Raw genomic sequence first — 23686 nt, 5'->3', positions numbered from 1 at the left:
GAGAGAGACACCCAACCCCCCAACCCCCCCCCAAAAAAAAGTGCTACGCTAAAAGTCTAATCCACAGAGACAGTATGAAGTGGCGCTATGAGCAACAGCTTGTTGAGGTGCAGAAGGACAAAAACCAGAAAATCTTTTAATTTTAGCAACACTTGTAAATCACCATGGTACCGAATTACAAATAACCAAGGTTTGAAGCCTCCCTTTCAATACGCCAGTGACAGTATGGAGGGAAATAAACAAGATTACAGTGATCATGATTTGCAGAGTGTACTACGTAGTGCTGTGCAGAATGAACGACTTGACCCCATCCAAAAACTGATCGGGAGAGGCGCCGAGATGAATTACAGTAAAAATCATGGGTGGACTGCATTACATCAAGCTGTAGAGAATGGTCATTTTGATGTCGTCAAAGAATTGATCAGTCAAGGTGTTAAGGTGAATTACAGCACAAATGACGGTTTGACTGCATTACATCTAGTTTCACATGGTGGCCACCGTGATGTCGTCAAAGAATTGATCCGTCAAGGCGCTGTGATGAATATCAGCTCAAATGACTGTTTCACTGCATTATTTCTAGCTGCATATGGTGGCCATCTTGATATCGTCAAAGAACTGATAAGTCAAGGTGACCAGGTGAATAACAGCACAGATGATGGTGTGACGGCATTACATATAGCTTCACAGAATGGTCATCTTGATGTCGTCAAAGAATTGATCAGTAAAGGTGCTGTCGTGAATAAAGTTGAAAATGACGATTGGAGTACATTACATCTGGCTTCACAGAATGGTCATATTGATGTCGTCAAAGAGTTGATCAGTCAAGGTGCTGTGGTGAATAACAGCACAAATAATGGCTAGACTGCATTACATCTAGCTTCGCAGAATGGTCATCTTAATGTCGTCAGAGAACTGATCAGTCAAGGTGCTGAGGTGAATAACACCACAGATGACGGTGCGACAGTATTACATCTAGCTTCGCAGAATGGTCGTCTTGATGTCGTCAAAGAACTGATCAGTCAATGTGCTTTGGTGAATAACAGCACATATGACGGTGTGACTGCATTACATCTAGCTACACATTGTGGCCATCTTGGTGTCGTCAAAGAGTTGATCAGTGAAGGTGCTGTGGTCAATAACAGTACAAATGACGGTTGGACTGCATTATATCTGGCTTCACAGAATGGTCGTCTTGATGTCGTCAAAGAATTGATCAGTCAAGGTGCTGTGGTGAATAACAGCACAAATAATGGCTGGACTGCATTACATCTAGCTTCGCAGAATGGTCATCTTAATGTCGTCAGAGAACTGATCAGTCAAGGTGCTGAGGTGAATAACACCACAGATGACGGTGCGACAGTATTACATCTAGCTTCGCAGAATGGTCGTCTTGATGTCGTCAAAGAACTGATCAGTCAATGTGCTTTGGTGAATAACAGCACATATGACGGTGTGACTGCATTGCATCTAGCTACACATTGTGGCCATCTTGGTGTCGTCAAAGAGTTGATCAGTGAAGGTGCTGTGGTCAATAACAGCACAAATGACGGTTGGACTGCATTATATCTGGCTTCACAGAATGGTCGTCTTAATGTCGTCAAAGAATTGATCAGTCAAGGTGCTGTGGTGAATAACAGCACAAATGAGGGTGTGACTGCATTACATCTGGCTTCACAGAATGGTCATCGTGGTGTCGTCAAAGAGTTGATCAGTCGAGGTGCTGCGGTAAATAACAGCACAAATGACGATGTGACTGCATTACATCTGGTTTCACAGAATGGTCATCTTAATGTCGTCAAAGAACTGATCAGTCAAGGTGCTGTGGTGAAAAACAGCACAAATGAAGGTTTGACGGCATTACATCTGGCTTCACAGAATGGTCATCTTAAAGTCGTCAAAGAACTTATCAGTGAAGGTGCTGTGATAAATAAAGTTGAAAATGACGGTTGGACTGCATTACATCTGGCTTCACAGAATCATCATCTTGATGTCGTCAAAGAGTTGATTAGTCAAGATGCTATGGTGAATACCAGCACAAATAATGGCTGGACTGCATTACATCTAGCTTCGCAGAATGGTCATCTAAAGGTCGTCAGAAAACTGATCAGTCAAGGTGCTGAGGTGAATAACACCACAGATGACGGTGCAACGGTATTACATCTAGCTTCGAAGAATGGTCGTCTTGATGTCGTCAAAGAACTGATCAGTCAAGGTGCTGAGGTGAATAACAGCACAGATGACGGTGTGACTGCATTACATCTAGCTTCACATAATGATCATCTTGATGTCGTCAAAGAACTGATCAGTCAATGTGCTTGGGTGAATAACAGCACAGATGACGGTGTGACTGCATTACATCTAGCTTCACATTGTGGCCATCGTGGTGTCGTCAAAGAGTTGATCAGTGAAGGTGCTGTGTTCAATAACAGCACAAATGACGGTTTGACTGCATTACATCTAGCTTCGCAGAATGGTCATCTTGATGTCGTCAAAGATTTGATCAGTCAAGGTGCTGCGGTGAATAACAGCACAAATGACGGTTGGTCTGCATTACATCTAGCTTCGCTGAATGGTCATCTTCATGTCGTCAAAGATTTGATCAGTCGAGGTGCTGCGGTGAATAGCAGCACAAATGAAGGTTTGACTGCATTACATCTGGCTTTACAAAATGGTCATCTTGATGTCGTCAAAGAACTGATCAGTCAAGGTGCTGTGGTGAATATGAGCACAGATGACGGTGTGACTGCATTACATCTAGCTTCATGTTGTGGTAATCTTGATGTCGTCATAGAACTAATCAGTCAAGGTGCTGTGGTAAATAACAGCACAAATGACGGTTTGACTGCATTACACCTAGCTTCACATTGTGGCCATCTTGATGTCGTCAAAAAATTGATCAGTCAAGGTTGTGAGGTAAATAGCCGCACAATTGACGGTGTGACTGCATTTCATCTAGCTTCGCAGAATGGTCATCTAAATGTCGTCAAAGAGTTGATTAGTCAAGGGGCTGTGGTGAATAACAGCACAAATAACGGTGTGACTGCATTACATCTGGCTTCGAATAATGGTCATCTGGATGTCGTCAAAGAGTTGATTAGTCAAGGTGCTGAGGTGAATAACAGCACAAATGACGGTTGAACTGCATTATATCGAGCGTCACATTGTGGCCATCTTTATGTTGTCAAAGAGTTGATCAGTCAAGGTGCTGTGGTGAATAACAGCACAAATGACAGTTTGGCTGCATTACATCTAGCTTCGCAGAATGGTCATCTTGATGTCGTCAAAGAATTGATCAGTCAAGGTGCTAACGTGAATAGCAGCACAAATGACGGTTCGACTGCATTACATCTGGCTTCACATGGTGGCCATCTTAATGTCGTCAAAGAATTGATCAGTCAAGGAGCTGTGGTGAATAACAGCTCAAATGATGGTTGGACTGCATTATATCGAGCGTCACATTGTGGCCATCTTAATGTCGTCAAAGAGTTGACCAGTCAAGGTGCTAACGTGAATATCAGCACAGATGACGGTGTGACGGTATTACATCTGGCTTCACAGAATGGTCATCTTGATGTCGTCAAAGAATTGATCAGTAAAGGTGCTGTGGTGAATAACAGCACAAATAATGGCTGGACTGCATTATATCGAGCTTCACATGGTGGTCATCTAGATGTTGTCAAAGAACTGATCAGTCAAGGAGCTGAGGTAAATAAGAGCATAAATGATGGCCGGACCCCTTTACATTCGGCAGCACAGAATGGTCATCTTCATGTGATCGAATATCTCCTCAGTCAAGGAGGCGTGGTAAATAACAGCTCAAATGATGGTTGGACTGCATTATATCGAGCGTCACATTGTGGCCATCTTAATGTCGTCAAAGAGTTGACCAGTCAAGGTGCTAACGTGAATTTCAACACAGATGACGGTGTGACGGTATTACATCTGGCTTCACAGAATGGTCATCTTGATGTCGTCAAAGAATTGATCAGTAAAGGTGCTGTGGTGAATAACAGCACAAGTAATGGCTGGACTGCATTATATCGAGCTTCACATGGTGGTCATCTAGATGTTGTCAAAGAGTTGATCAGTCAAGGTGCTGTGGTGAATAACAGCACAAATAACGGTGTGACTGCATTACATCTGGCTTCACATGGTGGCCATCTAAATGTCGTCAAAGAATTGATCAGTCAAGGAGCTGTGGTGAATAACAGCTCAAATGATGGTTGGACTGCATTATATCGAGCGTCACATTGTGGCCATCTTAATGTCGTCAAAGAGTTGACCAGTCAAGGTGCTAACGTGAATATCAGCACAGATGACGGTGTGACGGTATTACATCTGGCTTCACAGAATGGTCATCTAGATGTTGTCAAGGAGTTTATCAGTCAAGGTGCTGTGGTGAATAACAGCACAAATGACAGTTTGGCTGCATTACATCTAGCTTCACAGAATGGTCATCTTTACGTTTTCAAAGAGTTGATCAGTCAAGGTGCTAACGTGAATAGCAGCATGAATGACGGTTTGACTGCATTACATCTGGCTTCGAAGAATGGTCATCTGGATGTCGTCAAAGTGTTGATAAGTCAAGGTGCTGAGGTGAATAACAGCACAAATGACGGTTGGAGTGCATTATATCGAGCGTCACATTGTGGTCATCTTTATGTTGTCAAAGAGTTGATCAGTCAAGGCGCTAACGTGAATAGCAGCACAAATGACGGTTTGACGGTATTACATCTGGCTTCACAGAATGGTCATCTAGATGTTGTCAAGGAGTTGATCAGTCAAGGTGCTGTGGTGAATAACAGCACAAATGACAGTTTGGCTGCATTACATCTAGCTTCGCAGAATGGTCATCTTGATGTCGTCAAAGAATTGATCAGTCAAGGTGCTAACGTGAATAGCAGCACAAATGACGGTTCGACTGCATTACATCTGGCTTCACATGGTGGCCATCTAAATGTCGTCAAAGAATTGATCAGTCAAGGAGCTGTGGTGAATAACAGCTCAAATGATGGTTGGACTGCATTATATCGAGCGTCACATTGTGGCCATCTTAATGTCGTCAAAGAGTTGACCAGTCAAGGTGCTAACGTAAATATCAGCACAGATGACGGTGTGACGGTATTACATCTGGCTTCACAGAATGGTCATCTAGATGTTGTCAAGGAGTTGATCAGTCAAGGTGCTGTGGTGAATAACAGCACAAATGACAGTTTGGCTGCATTACATCTAGCTTCGCAGAATGGTCATCTTGATGTCGTCAAAGAATTGATCAGTCAAGGTGCTAACGTGAATAGCAGCACAAATGACGGTTCGACTGCATTACATCTGGCTTCACATGGTGGCCATCTTAATGTCGTCAAAGAATTGATCAGTCAAGGAGCTGTGGTGAATAACAGCTCAAATGATGGTTGGACTGCATTATATCGAGCTTCACATGGTGATCATCTAGATGTTGTCAAAGAGTTGACCAGTCAAGGTGCTAACGTGAATAGCAGCACAAATGACGGTGTGACTGCATTGCATCTAGCTTCACAGAATGGTCATCTTGATGTCGTCAAAGAATTGATTAGTAAAGGTGCTGTGGTGAATAACAGCACAAATAATGGTCGGACTGCAATATATCTATCTTCGCAGAATGGTCATTTTGATGTTGTCAAAGAACTGATCAGTCAAGGAGCTGAGGTGAATAAGAGCATAAATGATGGCCGGACCCCTTTACATTCGGCAGCACAGAATGGTCATCTTCATGTGATCGAATTTCTCCTCAGTCAAGGAGCCGAGGTAAATAAGGGCAATCTGGATGGCTGTACCCCTTTACATTCGGCAGCACAGAATGGTCATCTTCATGTCACCGAATATCTGATCAGTCATGGAGCTGATGTTGATAAGGCTAATAAAAAGGGATGGTCAGCATTATACCTTGCCGCAGCTGCTGGTCATGTTCATGTTTCAAGTGCCTTGCTTACTCAGCAAGCTGAGCTGGCCAAATCAAATATAATTCATTGGACGGAGTTGCATTCCGCTGCAGAGAGAGGCGATCTTGATGCCATGAAAGATCAGGTCAGTCAAGGAGCCGAGCTGGAGAAAGCTGGTTCTTTTGGTTGGACAGCCTTACACATTGCAGCAAGTAATGGACACCTTGACAAAATATTTGCTAAGTCAAGGAGCTGATGTGAATTCTAGCAATGACTTTGGTGGGTGTGCTTTGCATAATGCCTCAGAGAAAGGGAACTTGGATGTCGTGGAATATTTGATCAGTGAAGGGGCCGATATGAATAAAGGAAATGAATACGGAGTGACTGCCCTACATTTTGCATCAGCGTCTGGTCATTTAGATATCGTCAAATCTCTAATCGTTCATGGAGTTGAGGCAGGTAATTGCGACGCAGATGGAATAACTGCCCTCCATTTTGCTTTATATGCTGGTCAGATCGACATTACGAAGTATCTGATAAGCCAAGGCTCTGAACTGAATAAGAGAAGTGTATGTGACTCTGTCGTATTACAATTTGATGGACAGTATGGTCACTATGATGTTGTGCGATGTATGCAGAGTCATGTAGATCGTGCAGTTAGCAGACTTGTTGATTCTCTCACTGTCTTTAGAGGTGCTCCAGAAAGTGGTCTTGGTAGACGCAAATATCAAGATGGCGATAAGGATAAGACATTATAAGGGGGAATGGCTATTGTGCGAATGCCACTTACAGGGTCTAATTTTGACTATCAAAATCTTCTTGAAAGTCAAGGAAGCAGAACAGTTGGTCGCACATCATTACAATATGCTACAGAAGGTGGCTGTCTTGCAGTTGTTCGGTATCTGATCAGTCAAGGAGCTGATGTGAACGAAAGCAACAATGTTGGCTGGACTGCTCTTCACTTTGCTGCGCAAATGGGTCATCTTGATGTTGTAGATTATCTACTTGGACAAGGAGCTGAAGTAGCAAAAGGGGATGCTGATGGTATCTCTCCTTTACATGTTGCTGCATTCATTGGCCGTGGCGACGTTACCGAGCATTTGCTTAGGCGAGAAGCAGATGTCAACGGAGCCACCAAGGAGAAAGGTTCTACAGCCCTACATGTCGGAGTGCAGAATGGCCATATCGATATCACGAAAGGCTTGCTCAACCACGGAGCCGACATTAATGCGACAGACAATGACGGTTGAACTCCCTTGCACATTGCTGCTCAGAATGGCCACATCGATGTCATGAAGTATCTACTTCACCAACTTGCAGATGTTAGCAAGGTTACCAAGAAGGGATCATCTGCATTGCATTTGTCTGCTGCAAATGGACATACCGATGTCACAAGATATCTATTGGAGCACGGAGCTGAAGTAAATCTGATTAAACCCGATCAGACTACGTTGCAACTCGCTGCAGAACAAGACCAAGTGCATGGGACGAGTACAGATACGTGGTGTGCTGAAGGGCAGAAACACCCTTCTTCTTCAAATGGCCGTGCAGATACTGAGGGTTTAACTGGAGATGAGAAGAAGGTATTTGATTTTGTATTCCTATAATTTCATATGAACAAAAATTATCAAAACCATACCACTATAAATCAAAAAGGGTTAGCCAGTCTCCAGCCGTTATAATCCTGATTGTCTGAATTATGAAAAAGGTTAAAATGATTCCACAAGGATTTCTCAAAACCTATATTGTACAAGTGCATAGACATGTAAGTCAAACATGTCTTAGTGGCTACCTCTCTATGAAAGCACCTTTGTAAGGTGGCCGTTTATTTTGCTTCCCTCGAGAAAGAAATGTGTGTTTGAGGACCTGTCTACAGTGGCCACTGTTCTTGTTTCCCATGGGTGACCTTAACATGCAGGTTTGACTGTTTAATAATCGCTTACATTTGAATATCTGAGTATATGTATATCTATATGGTGATTAAACATATGAAAAACTAGAAAAGAAACTGCTTATATGCATAATAAAGCCTGATTTTGTTTTTAGATTTTGATTTCTTGAGGCTGTTGTTTTACCCAGGTTGTTTGGCAACATCCCCAGAAAGGCTGCACAGCAGTTCATTTAGCCACGCAAAATGGCTACACCTCCATCATCGAGACATTAGTTTCTCATGGCGCCGATCTCAACATCCAGTCCATAGACGGACAGACCTGTCTTCACGAAGCCATCAGTCTTTCAGGTCGGGAGGACAGCAAAGTTGAAGCAACGTCAGCACTCCAAAAGGTAAGATGATGAACTCAAGAACACACTATTCCTGGGATTGTACGACACTTGCTCCAGCGAAAATTGCTGTGCAGTAATTTACTACACTAACCAAATCGCTTACTACAATTATGCAATTGGAATCATACCATTCACACATGAGTGAGCATAGCAATTTAACAATGAATAAGTCTCTAAAACTACATTACAAAAAAGAGGTCTTATTCTTGAAAAATGAAATAGGATTCATATAATTCTGAAAACTAAAGAGGATTTGTAAGTCTGAAAATAAAATTAAGCTCATAATTGCAAAAATGACAACAATTCTGTAACACTTTTTAGAATTACAGACCCTTTGGAATAACGAACCTTATTCCATTTTGCGGATTAACAACCTTTGGAGTAATGATACCTTTTTAACTTTTGGAATTATAAACGTAAACGAACCATGAGCAAAAAACAGAACAAAATGTTCGGAATTATGAATCTGTGGATAAATCTTCTAAAACACAAAGGCCTCCCAAAGTTTAGACAACCGTTTCTATTGATAATTCTTTTAGATCTCAGAAGAGTTCTATCAGAATGAATTGTCTCCCAGGAAGGCCCTGGTCTTCTATCTCTTGGATCATGGAGCAAAGCCGGACATCAAGGATAACCAAGGCAACCTACCAGTCCACTATGCCAAGGATGAAGTCATTCGCCAGATGATATTCTCAAGGTGAGGGAGTATTATATTAATTTGGAACAAATATAGAAGCGGTGTAATAGTCAAGTGATTTAAACACTCGACTTAAAATGCCAAAGGTCGTGGGTTCTTTAGATTCTCTGCATGACATGTATGTCCTTGGGCATTTGTTATATACAATGCTCCACTCCATCCAAGTAGTAAATGTGTACCTGCTAGGATGTGAACGCCTATGTGATTTGATTAGCTTGCGCACGACCAAACAACAGTGTAACTGGCTAAAAGGCTCCACAGGGAGTGGAGTGTGCACTGCAAAGTGCCCAGTGACTAGTTGATAATACTGTTTAAAAAAACTTTAGTCAGATACACTCTTACTGGTAAAGTGTGTTTATTATTTAAAAAACAAATGAAAATTATTAACTTGGCTTTCTTAAATTTGGATTTGGGTTTCCAGCCGAGGTATATCTACGGTTGGTACCAAGGTTTATTATCAAACGCGGATTAAATAGGGCAATTTCACCTCGGCAGATCCATTAAAAAGTGTTCAAATTGAATTCAGCCAATATGAACACTAGAATAAAGAGTAATACTCAAAAGTGCAGTAATTTATTTAAAATTTTAGTCAGATATTTTGTTGGCAAGTTGAAATATTAGTTGTGCTGACTTTTGTTTGATTTTTTTTTTCTTTAGATAGTTGAGTCTTTATTGACAAAAGTGTGTGCAAAAATGCGTTTAAGAACGCTAATTGTCCCATACATAACATATGTCCCGTTTTGTCCTGGCCATGTCTTAAATGTCAGTATTCCTGATGATTATATAAACGAGTTTGTAGATATTGTAAAACTATTCAAAAAATACTTTTTTTAAAGCATTGAGATGAACGCTGAATATGTGTTCATGAAAGTATTTATTCATTTATGCACCAACAGTTTATTATATTGTACACAGGTGGAAGTATTCTTTCCTAGAAGGAAAACAGAAAGTAGTCATATATGAAGCACCTTCATTACTTTAGCAATGACTATTCTTAAATGCAGAACGTAAGACCTCTCCATGGGTAAAAGATCTGTGGATATTTGATCAAACACCTTTTTCTTGCCCAAGCATATCTTGAAGGTTGAAACAATATGTTAATATCACTTTTCTTTGTTGTCATTTGCATAAATTCTCAGGTCTCCTGCCATGGACATCATCAGAGCTCATCGAGGTAACACTCTATTTTAAATAAATAATTTAACATACATTATCATAAACAAATAATGACAAATATATGATTAATAAGGTTTTCATTTTGATTTTGATTGACGTGGGTGCATTGTAAAAACAAGAACAGTTATCTCATTTAATTTGTAACTCCAGATATAAATATTGTCATGCATTTTTTATACGTGCTGAACATATATTACAAAAAAGGGAAATGTGTAGTAATGAGGGACATAACGTGAGAGTATTTGAAGGAATGTGGGGGTCCATGCGTGGGATTTAATGGCTCGTAGCCTTTACACCTTCTTCTAATCTGTCAGATCGTCTTTTGCAATGAATTTGATTTTAACCGTAGACAAATACCATTGTGAAGGGATCTTTGACCATACTGGAGGAGAGCTACAGATCCCGCCATTCGGGTTCACTCTTTCCATCCCTCCCGGTGCGCTGCAAGAGGGTTCTAGTGAAACGATCACTTTAGATGTTCTCAAAAACATTCCATCTGCAATCACTCTGAGACCCGATGAGACGGTTCTTACCTATGGCTTCCAGTGTCTTCCTTCAGGATTACAATTTGTATCAGAGAAACCTGTCAGATTGAAGATTCCTCATTGTGCTAACCTCATTGATCCGACAAAAGTGCAGGTCGTATTGTACTTCTGGAATCACGGTAAGGCAATGTGATCAAGAAACAGAAAGTTCATTGACATGTCGAAATCAGAAGAAAATAGTTTAATTTTCAGTTGTAATAATACCACATACCCTCCAACTAAATGGAGAGCATTCCAGCCAGTGGTCATTTAACAGGCATGCAAACTGAAATCATCTGAGCAGATACCCATTTAACAACTGGGTGGGGTAAAGGATCATAGATAGACAGAATGATAATTCGACTAGGATCTAGAACAGGGTGAATATTTACAGTAGTAGTAAATATAATAATAATAATGATACTGATGATTATAATAATACTACTTCTACTAGTACTAGTACTACTACTAATAATAATAATGATAATAATATCAATTTCACTCACGCAAGAATCATCAGCATTAATGCTACTTATCCTTATAACCCTACGATTATTATTACCCCAGTAATTGCAAGGTACCAATTTACATCTTGGTAGCGAGTGGCAAATCACTACAACCTTGACTTCCACTAAATCAACAAAGAGGTTCATCTGATCGGTGATGTAGCTTGAAAATTCCTTGTTTCTTTACAAACAGTGGAAAGAAATACAAAGGTCTGAAGAAGCTTGTAGCTCAGCGAGTGAAAGCTTACCAAAAAAACAAGTAATGTTTCCACTGATATTGAAGAAAGAACTAAATGTAATCATACTACTACCACAACAACAACTACTACTACTACTAATGTTTTTGTATTCAATTCATTTCATTTTTTATTTACAGAAGGAGAAGCTGATCGCATTGTACAAACTTCAAGAACCTGTCTGGTTACATGCAACCATGTGGAGTTTTTACTGGAGCACTTTACAATAGTATTTCCGGCCTTCATTACAAATCTGTTCTACATGAAAAGCAAACAAATGTCCTTCATGCCTTTTCTTCCAAAGATTATGCCACAGTGTAGGGAAATGCCGCTGGAGTTTCGTATGGCCAACAAACCTCATGGAAACTCTTGGGTATGGCATAAATATCTGTCATATTAAGTAATGTCAATTAAATATCTACTATTTTTTTCATTAAAACACACATACATTAATGTTCACCAATTGCCCACTAAGTGAATAATGATGCACTGATAGGATCGGCTCCATTTCCATTAACATGAAAGACGTAAAACTAGATCCATGCTGTTTGTAATGACTACAAATTAAAGGGATTCAAATAATCTTCAAAAGTTATGTTTTGCATGGTGATATGTGTAATATTCTTTAACTTTGCGCTTTCACTATATGTAGGTAGTCCATAAAAGAATGGTGAACTTAACCAGGCTAATAATGAGAGGAGCGTCATGGCCTGGTTCATCCAGCCTACCTGCACTCACTAAATAATACCTCGCTTAATTTTCCCTACCTCTCTCCTTACAATATCAAGTAGTGATCTAAAGGACAACCGAAAGAACACGATCACTTTCCTTTCTATTCCATCCCATTTCTAACTCAACATGGTTAAAACAGTAAACTGATGGAATGTTAAAATTATTCATATTGAATTCACTATTGGCCTAGTGAATGATAAATTATTCTGGAAGTTGCGTGTCAATACCTCTATAAATGATTCAAAGTGTTGCCGTTATGCCATCCTTCGAAGCTAAAAACTATTTAGAAAAATATATTTTGTGCCAGTTTGAACGATGATACATGCAACTTCTGCGTATTCTCAAGTCTGAAATTTGTATAAATAAACATCGTCTTGTCATATTGCCTTGTCACAGAGAGATGTTCATGAAATCGGAGAGAAAGCAGAGTATCAACCCGCTAAAGATGATGATGATGAGATGAATGTCAAACGCAAAGATATGGAAATCACTTGCCAACTGAATGAAAATGACACATGTAGAAAGGTGAGAGCCCCCCCCCCCCACACACACACACACACACACACCTTCCCCTTTCCGTATTAGATGTTGTGGCTCTTGGGTTCAAACTGGTCTTGACTGTATGATATCTGAAGTATAATGAATCAGTTTATTCTTTATTGCTTACACACCATGTACCTGATTGTGAATAAATATTCATATATTACCTAGTAAGATGACAATTAAGATCTGATATAAGTTCTGATATGAAAGACCGTATATGTAATCTGGGAGATACCAGCATTTCAAGAACCACCACTTCATTTGACTTAAACACATTACTAGGTAGCATTTTTCTTGAGAGATACAGTTTAGTAGGGCAGCGTAGCGTCGTAACATTGGCAGATCTGTGCACTTTTGTATTAATGCGCTGAATGAGCAAGTTACTAAATAGTACATACTGAACAATATTAGATATGGAAGAACTTTAAAAAAAAAAGTTTATTGGGTAGGAATTTGCAATCGTAAACTTGCCCAAATAAAATAAAACAATCGGTCACGCTTAAATTCCTAACCTACCGTTACGCCGTGAATCTCATCTTGTTTATGTTCTTAGCAAAGTAGGTGAAAACCCAATACAATTAAGTTTCATTAGATTGTTCACAGGATCTATTTGCAGTAGCTAGACGACTTAGTTTGCGTTGAGAAAACCAATTCGGGTTATAATTAGCGTAAACTTGTAGCTTAAATCCTGAAAAGCCTACCAGTTTAATATGTGAAGGCGTTTGGAATTTTGATTGTTTTCACCACCTTCAAGGAGACAAATATATCTGTGATCCTATCCTCCATAGTTCCACCACCTTGTATTCTATATAGAAGATGCATTTAATGTTATCTTAACTTGTTCATCGTATGTAATAACCTCATGTGTACTCCCCTACAAATGTATTCAAATTTTATTTTAATCCTCTTTTCCTGTATATTGTGCTAATATAAACACTCAATTATATCCAACGACAGATTGTGGATGCAACCTTCCTCGAAAAGAGTAAGCATACTGTCTACTTCAAATTGAACTTTATCGGGAAAGCAGATGACCTGCTGGTGAATCTGGAAGTGATACAGTCTAAGCGTCCAATGGTAATAATGTTCAAGACACATTTCCTTGCTTCTCGTGAGTTAAAAAAAGAAAATTAGCTCATCTGTTTTGTTTGACTCAAGTAAGGGAGGTCACGTGTTTCACTTTTACTATAGGCCGCAAGCATTATTACATTAACCATGCTAAAAAAAAAATGTTTAAATGTAAAAGTTATCACTAATCGGATGTGTTAAAATTTGATAAAACTTGGTAATCCTCTACTAAATAATACATGAAAAATTCTTTGTCACTAACGGATGAAATAGAAACGGGAATCTTGACTGCTGCTGTATTTTGTCTGTTTTATGTAAACTAGCTGTCATTGACATTTAATTTCAGCTGCAAATATTAATGAGGGAGGTTGATTTATTTGTCACATCGATCGAATCCTAAACCAAACTCCAACTTTCGTTATAAGTGTGAAACTCTTTGTCATGAACGGACATTATGAGTGTCATGGGCAGACATGAACTTTAACAAAAAACCTGATAATTTCGTCTCTGTAGGCTTTACACTTCTTGTTTAGCATATATTTTGTTCTTACTATTTCCATCCCTCTCCTCTTCTAAGAAAGACCCTAAATTTAGATGTAAGGAATTCGCCTACATTAGTTTTTTTCAACTTCAAACTTAATCTCACCAACATACATTGCATGTTGATCCTTAGCAGATTGTATGAAATAATAATAAAATGAGGTAACAAGATTTAATCAATGACAAATTAATATTTGTGTGATCGAATCGTAATTCAATTTACAATGTAACATAATTCTACAACCAATTACATGAACGTAATGAACAAATATTTTTACGAAGTTCAGACAATTTCCCATTTTAACCATCAGCAACAGCCAAGACATCACTAGGAAACACAAATTCCGCTTCCTCATTATCCTTGGTATCCACATCAGTCGCCATTCCTCCTCAAGAAGCAACAGCAGTAGCCGATGAAGTTTCCACTTCTCAAACCAGGTTAGATTTCTTTCGTAACCGCTAAATGGTAAAATTATGGCTTTTAGATCATTCTTAATTAATATCTCATTGATAGGATAGGCCGAAACTTAGTATACCCCCCCCCCAACAAAACAAAATGTACATATAAATGATAATACTACTACTAATAATACAAAATAATTCATCAATAACTATTTTTTCATAAAACTTGATGAATCCAGACATTTAGTAGTCGAAGAGCTCATTGCAGCTATGAAGAATTTGATATTCTTAATGCTTGGAGGATGAATGTTAAAAACGACTTGAAAGCTTACAGAGGGGTATCTACCAAAAACGTAACGAGAATTGAAATATAAATTGACGAAGTCTCCCATGACAACGCAATGGAATTGGCAAACCACTTCCAACTAATGTAAATAAGAGCTGCTCACGGACATTATAACAATACGACCCAGCAGAAATTCACAGTGAGTTGAGAAATACTTTTCATAATAATTCCTTATTGTTTAAATCATTGTCATATATAGTGACGCGGTATCGGATGGACAACTGAATATTCTTACAGCCCACATCCCTTACGATAAATACAATGAACTGTCCGTGGGACTCGGTATTGACTACAACGAGGCATCACGTATCTTGAAGCAGCACGGTAGTAACTCTAAGCCAGCGATGAGAGAGTGCCTTTCTGTATGGAAAAACAAGTCGGGTGGAAGTTTCACCGAGCTGAAGAGTATTTTTAATAATTTTCATTTAGAGGGTTTATGGAGGAAATATATGAAATAGATCTGATGTTAAGGAAATCTCTGATAGCTTTTCACGTTACTGGTGCACAAAGAAATCCTACTATTTCACTAAATTTGTAAAAATTGGAAAAAGATATTAAAAGAATAATAATGTGTTATTTTAACAGTAACAACAAAATTAAAATCTGCAGTTGCAATAATAATATAAACTTTAAAAAAAATAATAATATACACATTCTGTAAAAATATTCCGGGGGATTGATGCACCGGCTGAATCAAACTACTTAACCTTAAAAAAGCGTGCAAATTATGCATTAAGCACAGCCTGCATTAAGCACAGTCTGATACAGCCTTTTAATCTTTGTAGAGGGGAAAAAGTTAAATTAAACATTTTTCAGAATAGCAGACAACGATGGTTTTATTTGTATTCTCTTTGATTGAGATGATATTTATTACAAAATAATTTGTTCAAAGGAATTTAAAGTGACTCGGTATTAAACATTGTTGAAGGTTGATGAGAAAAATTGCTAAATTTTTGTATAAAATGTTACTTACTATATTCCTTCTACTATACTAACCCTCTGACATTCAAAAATTCCTGAACAAATTCTCATACCACGAAGATATCTATAGTTTTCTCTGAAGGCGTCGATGTACGACACCCTCTAACAGTGATTAACATTGAATTCTCCCAACCATTTTTGAATTTTCCCAATCGTTTTTCCATGAAAAAAAATAGATAAAACAGGCTATAAAAAATCTGTCAACACTTAACTGTCTGATATAGAATGTAAAGCCATTAATTGCTTTATGACGATTTACATTCACCTAAAATGTAATTAAATTGTAATAATATAGTTGGGAGAGTAAAGGAATCGATCAGATCAGTTTTTCCCAATATGTACCATGAATAATGGTTCGTTTTCACTCAAATTTTCAGATTATCTTTAATTGTACATCTAGCATTGAAGTCACTACCTTAGCACCACTATCTGACATCTGAACAATGTTACCAAGTCCCTTTAAGGTAAGTCAGATGTTATGACAAATTTCCTGGGGAATCTTGATAGCACTTAGCATCACTAAACATGTCTGTCGGATCCCACCTGTCCTGAAATGTACCCCGTCTCTTTCCTTTCTGTTACAACTATCTACTAACTCTACGAAGTTATGACCATTGTTTTACATCCGATAGTCGGTGATAACATTACCAGTTGTCAACTAGTGGTTTAAAGTATTCTACAGTCTACATCAATTCTGAATTTGGGAATAAATTTGTTGCCAACTATCCTCTTATTTGTTTTTCGTTTTTGATATTTAGATATCAAAAAAGATCTTCGTAAGGCTTTTGATACTGTTGACCATGAGCTACTTCTACATAAACTAGCTTGTATAGGTTGTAGTAATAGGACTATTTATTGGTTCAAATCATATTTAGGGGATCGACAACAAGTGACCAAATTCAAAGGAGCCAAGTCGCATCCATCAACCATCAAATTAGGTGTGCCACAAGGTTCAATTCTTGGTCCCCTTTTATTTTCAATATATGTTAATAGTCTACCTGAATGTACTCCTGAAGGTATCATAGATATGTATGTTGACGATACGACACTTACCGTCAGTGCAAATGATGCAACTGTTGTGGAAGAAAAATTAACTGTTGCGTTAAACAGAGTCATGGCATGGATTAAGGAAAATCGTCTTGTTCTTAACACTGAAAAAACTTGTGTCATGTTAATAGGCTCTCCTGCTAATCTCAAGAAAATTTAATCTTTCACCATTTCATTAAACGGCAATTTTATCAAAAGAGTTCAATTCACCAAATGCTTAGGACTTTTGATAGATGAAGAATTGAAAGGGTCTAAACAAATCGAAAACGTAAGTAAACTTACCCAGAAAAACATTAGCATGATAAAGAGAGCAAAGAGTTTTTTGCCTCAAAAATCCTTAAAGTTACTTTATAACAGTCTAGTGTTGCCACGATTAGATTACTGCTCTGTTGTATGGTCGAACCGATTTCATTCTCATACAACTAAGCTGCAAAAAATTCAAAAGAGGGCCGCAAGAATAATATTGAACAAGACATATGACACACCGTCGGCTGATTTGTTCACAAGTCTTAAATGGATGACACTAGACAAGCGGTTTGATTTAAGTCGCGTTATGATGATATATAAATGCGTTCATAACTTAGCACCTTCTTACCTTCAGGTAGGCTTAATCAATCCTAATGATGTACATGAGCATCATACAAGGCAAATAGACAGTGGATGTTTACGTGTGCCTAGATTTCACACTGATTGTTATAAGTGTAGCCCAATTGTTTCTTCCATATTTGAATGGAATAAGCTGGATAATTCATTGAGAACGGCTTCCTCTGTCTATTCATTTAAGAGATTGTTTAAACAAAGTTGTAATTTGTGAATGGCTCAGCCGTACATACACTACGTGCATGTTCTGTAATATTTACATGACTTATTCACATAATTGCGACTTAATTAATATTTTCCTATTGACATTACTGTTTACTAGGTTAATGATTATGTTTATTTTGCAAACGAGTATTATTTTTGTAACTGTTCTGTATAAATGTTATAAACGATGTAAATATGTTCATGCAGGGCCCCATGGAAGACCACTACTTGTTGGTGAATGGGCTTCCCTGTCAAAAGATTAGAAATAAAATAAAATAAAATAAATAAATAAATATTTCGTCAGATGTAAATAGAAAATATTTTAATATTACATTATTAATATCTATATCCTGAACTGCCTGCCATGTATGGCTAACACATCACTGAAGTGTTGTTACACGGTTGTTAGCCTGAGAATATGTCTTATTGCATGAACATAATACTAGGTTTGACGGAAAAAGCATTGTTTAATATAAAGTATGAATATATTTTAAGGAGTATGTGATTAAACTCTGACATGATTACGATTTGTCTACTCAATGTGTTCTCAAAAAATTCATTCTATGTTTAAAGTGTAATGCAAGATATATAACATGCACCATAAATGTCGTTCTATTATTTATTTATATCTCTCTTAAGTAATATTTTCATTATATCATTTCTCAGAACAAATATATCCGACAAACCATGACCGTATCTTTGATATGATCTACTATAGTTTGTGGCATGCATGCAACAGTTATGGATGTAGTAAGAAAGAGGAATGAGTCATCTTGATCTCGTTGTCATATTTGTGATCATGATCAGATCTTGCATATATTTAAATCTGCTTTTTGACATGCATGTAAAATTTATTCCTGTCGTAAGAGAGAGAAATTAGAAAGCTTATTTTGTTTACTATTCTTGATATTCAATTAATCATGGTCATGTTCGTGGCACTCTAGGTCAGTCATTTATGTCTTAGGTCCTAGGAGATAGGAATTAGTAATTTTGATTTCATTGTAGTAATTTTATTTTATTAAACTAAATCATGAACAGATTTTGCATAGGCCTACATGTAATCTAGACTTTTTTTGAGACATGAATACAACAGTCGTCGCAGTAGGACATAATAATACTAGGGTGATCACACTGCCTGTGCAAACAGCCTGCCCCGCGAACACACACACACACACACACACACACACAACAGCAGTCAGTTGGTAGAATTTTTTTTAATTTTTTTTATTTCACATATATTTCAAGCATACCTTTAAGTACAATTCTGTGTAGTTTCATTGTTATAGGCATGTGGGAAATATGTTAATTATTGAATTAGAATATTGTCTTTTCAGCCATGTGTGACATGGCCCGCTGATCGCCCATTGACTCGCGCTGCTATTCTGCGTGGTGAAAATGCACCTCAATGTATAAAACTCCCCTACAAAAATGTAATATCCTCATATATTTCACTCATTGAATCATTTTTTTATTTACACTCAAGGTAGCCACAACTGTATTGGGGTCACCAAAGTTTTTGTTACTCTAAAATTCAGTCCCTGTGGAATGTTATGGTCTGTTGAATGGTTTCTCGGAAAATCGTCATAAATCCTCAAATATGCCATCTTTTAAATAGACAAATATACTGTGATGTAGCTGAAAATCTACAAATATTTATCATATGATCGGTTTTTCTGAATTATTTGTGAAACACATGAGGAAATAGCTGTGACGGTGATCCAAGTAATTTCCATCGTCATATTTTATTGGCATTGCAAAATTATTTGGAATTTAAGGTATATATTTGGTGTAAATATGATCTATGAATATATGATTTTAGAAATGCCCCCAAAATGAACAGTTTGAATTTCCTAATTTGCATAATGAGTGCGCTAATATGTAATTAGCTGAAATGACCTAATATTTGATGAATATTCATGATTTTTTTTTTTTTTTTTTCAAATGAAATATATTTCCATACCTGTCTGATATACATAGATTTCACTGATGTATCATGTTCGGTTTTGATTTGATTACATATGCGCATATTAATTAGGCGAACTTAGTTATTTTCACAACTCTTTTATATCTGCATATCTAGTTATTTTCACAACTTTTTTATATCTGCAGATTCGCAAAAATGGCAAAAATGACTTATTTTGTTGGCTTCTGTTTTCAAAACGGTAATAGATATATGAATTTTCTTTTTTGTATTTTTTACCACAATGATGATATTTTAGTGTCTGATAATTTAATTTATTATTTGTGTCCAAGAAAGTGATGAATTCAGTTGTCAACCTTGTCGAATTATGCCATTATTGCCAATTTGACCATTTCTGGCAGGTTTTTCGGTAATTTTGCGATATCAAAAAAATGGTATAAAATCACAACGCATTGACCGATTTCAATTCTGTTTTTTGTTTTTTGAAGCTTTCATAAAGCTTGATCATTTACAATCATCAAATAACATGTGTTTGTTGTAATAATTTTTGATGTGCTATACATAATAATACAGGGAGTAGTTAAGCAGAGAGAAATCTTCATCAATTGGTTTGGGAGACGGCGTACGATGGAACACATCTCTCGATTTACAGGATTATTGGCGTATTGTTTTATTATCACTATAATGCGTGTCTAATTCAACTCACAGGTTAAACGTTAAATTTCTGCGTCGGAAATTAATTAATACTGAAACTATTATGATTTGAAATACCAATGACCAAGGCTAAATTTTGAAACCCATGATTTGAAGTACCAATGACCATTTTTGTTGCTTCAATATCTTTTGCATGTATTTATTCTTCTTTCATTCATTCTATAAACGTAATGTACTTATTTATTTTAATTATGGATTTTCTTGAATATTACTGTAACGCCAATGGAAACCAAATTTCTTGTATCTTGTATCTCCCATCACAATGATGCAATGCAGTTATGTTTATATTTGTATATGATCAGTAGATCTAAATAGGACATAGACTCATATGATATCTTATGAATTGTCAAAGGTTTATTCTTATATATGCAGTGACAATTCTTTCAAGTTTTATTGCAAACATCCATCGCTCCTGTACAGTGTTTTTACCAATACATGTAATGTATAATGTATACTAATTTCTTTCCATTCATGTCTATATTGTAGTGATCGTTTCCATTATTACCTGAGTTGTAATGATTTGCCAGTTTGTGTGCAGTACACCTAAATATGGGAAAGTTAAGTGGAATCTTGCAACGTGTGTTACGCTGTGAGAGGTGTATTCTCTTTGTTCGAGCTGTACTGAAAATATTGTTGTTCTTACAGGCTTTTTAATTGCCTTGTGAAAATCTGAAATCATCTGAAAGCCTGTGAATTCCTCTTTTTGTTACACATGTGTATTTTCAATGTTTATGGATTTGCAGGACTGCTGTAACGTGTTATTGATATCCGGAATGTGTTGACTATGTAAATATATTTACATGTGTATAATGTTGTCAGCTAAGGAATCACATTGCATTCATTCATGTCTTTCTACAAACGTTTTTATATCGGACTTTATTTGGCAAATATATATGAGAGTGTATACTTTTGGTTTGTGAATAAAGTGGAAATAAAGAATATATGTGACGAGTTTAACAGCAGGACTTGCGAAATATGGATTTGTTGCAAGAACAAACAAAACTTGTAACTATTTCATCAGTAACTGTAGATACAATAATTCCATGTATTTATCGAAGCAGTAAGTCTTACAGAACATATGTTTAATGGATATAATTATTTGCTTTAAACTATTGTTTCTTCATGTGATACGCAAATTATTTGGTTATCTTTGGTATGACGTACACCTTATACATCCATGGTTATATGGATTTTATGTTTGTTGCGTTCAGATGTTTTTGTTATATTTTGTAAAATATATATGTACAGCGGCAGCCTAAGTCAAGCAATCTTTTATAGAACTAAGGCTTTGCTAAGGCATCCATTTTGAGTATGCGTTGATAAAGAGCAAATAAGATGTCGTCAAGTTAACACCTGGTAGCCAAGATCAAACGCTTGGAATGTACGGATTTTATATTAAATCATTCATTTATTGCAAACATGAGTAGGATTTCATACAGTAAAAAAGGCAGGCATATAAATGGTTCACAATATAGTTATATGTATATATACTTTGTACAATAAAACTGTGAGATGAACTGAGATGGGAATTACTAATTCCTATCTAATTGTAGTAATATTATTGTATTAAACTAAATCATGAACAGATCGTGCATACATGTAATCTAGACTTCCTTGAGACATGAATACAACAGTCGTCGCAGTAAGACAGAGTAATACAGAGAGAAAAAGTAAAACAGGGCGTAGTAATGCAGAGAGAAACCTTTATCAATTGGTTTTGGAGATGGCGTTTGATGGAACACATCACTCGATTTACAGGATTATTGTCGATTTAGTTTATTATTATTATAATGCACGTCTATCTCCTATCACACTGATGCAATGTAGTTATGTTTATATTTTTATATGATCAGTAGATCTGAATAGAACATAGACATATGTGATATCTTATAAATTGTCAAAGGTATATTCTTATATACAGTGACAATTCGTTCAAGTTTTATTTCAAACATCCATCGCTCCTGTACAGTGTTTTTACCATTACATCTCATAAATATATACTCTGTAAATTTCTTTCCATTTATGTCTTTATTGTAATGATCGTTTCCATTATTACCTGAGTTGTAATGATTTGCCAGTTTGTGTGCAGTACACCTATATATGGGAAGGTTAAGTGGAATCTTGCAACGTGTGTTACGTTGTGAGAGGTGTATTCCCTTTGTTCGAGCTGTACTGAAAATATTGTTGTTCTTACACGCTTTTTAAATGCCTTGTGAAAATCTGAAATCATCTGAAAGCCTGTGAATTCCTCTTTTTGTTACATATGTGAATTGCCAATGTTCATGGATTTGCAGGACTGCTGTAACGTATTATTGATATCCAGAATGTGTTCACTATGTAAATATATTTACATGTGTAATTGTTGTCAGCCAAGGAATCACATTGCATTTATACATGTCTTTCTACAAACGTTTTTATATCGGACTTTATTTTATGCAAATATATAAGAGAGTGTATATTTTTGGTTTGTGAATAAAGTGGAAATAAAGAATACATGTGACGAGTTTAACAATAGGACTTGCGAAATATGGATTTGTTGCAAGAACAAACAAAACTTGTAACTATTTCATCAGTAACTGTAGAGACAATAATCGAAGCAGTCAGTCTTACAGGATATATTTCAAATGGATATAATTTGCTTTAAACTATTGTTTCATCATGTGATACGCAAATTATTTGGTTATCTTTGGTATGACGTACACCTTATACATCCATGGTTAAATGGATTTTATGTTTGTTGAGTTGAGATGTTTTTTTATATTTTGTAAAATATCTATGTACAGCGGCCGCCTAAGTCAAGCAATCTTTAATAAAACTAAGGCTTTGCCAAGGCATCCATTTTAAGAATGCATCGATAAAGAGCAAATAACATGTAGTCAAGTTTCAACATGTCAGCCAAGATCGAACTCTTGGAATGTACGCATTTTGGGGAGGGGTTGTCTTTTATCAATTTCTGTTTATTGCTAACAATTATAATATTTGAGAATGGGCCTTTGAGTATGATTTATATATTGTTTTGTCTGCGTATAGACTCATATCATATTGCTGGGATTTATGCAATATGAAAGCCTTTACGGTGAGCATTGTATCATAAACATATGCATAACCTAGGGGGATGATAACATATGCCATCCCCCCGGATCTTCGCCTATGCATATGTATAACATAGAAAGTTCGATATAGAACTGATTGAATTTATAGGTTTTTAATTGAATTAAATTGAATTGAATTGAAATTTATATGGTCTC

The 23686-nt window shown here is 36.8% G+C and overlaps 1 protein-coding gene across 1 annotated transcript; it reads left to right on the top strand.

The window, feature by feature from the left end:
- Positions 1-339: 339 nt before the first annotated feature.
- Positions 340-10752, top strand: LOC105445277. Its single transcript, XM_030993885.1, has 9 exons — positions 340-834; positions 886-2814; positions 3190-6103; positions 6750-7064; positions 7173-7501; positions 7998-8201; positions 8741-8898; positions 10038-10072; positions 10424-10752. Exons 1-9 carry the CDS (start codon positions 340-342, stop codon positions 10750-10752), a joined length of 6708 nt encoding a protein of 2235 aa, XP_030849745.1.
- Positions 10753-23686: the final 12934 nt, after the last annotated feature.

Source organism: Strongylocentrotus purpuratus, unplaced genomic scaffold, assembly GCF_000002235.5.
Source record: "Strongylocentrotus purpuratus isolate Spur 01 unplaced genomic scaffold, Spur_5.0 spur5_contig_850, whole genome shotgun sequence".
NCBI classification, from domain to species: Eukaryota; Metazoa; Echinodermata; class Echinoidea; order Camarodonta; family Strongylocentrotidae; genus Strongylocentrotus; species Strongylocentrotus purpuratus.
The sequence above is the reverse complement of the archived record's forward strand: the minus strand, read 5'-3'. Positions and strand labels throughout refer to the sequence as shown.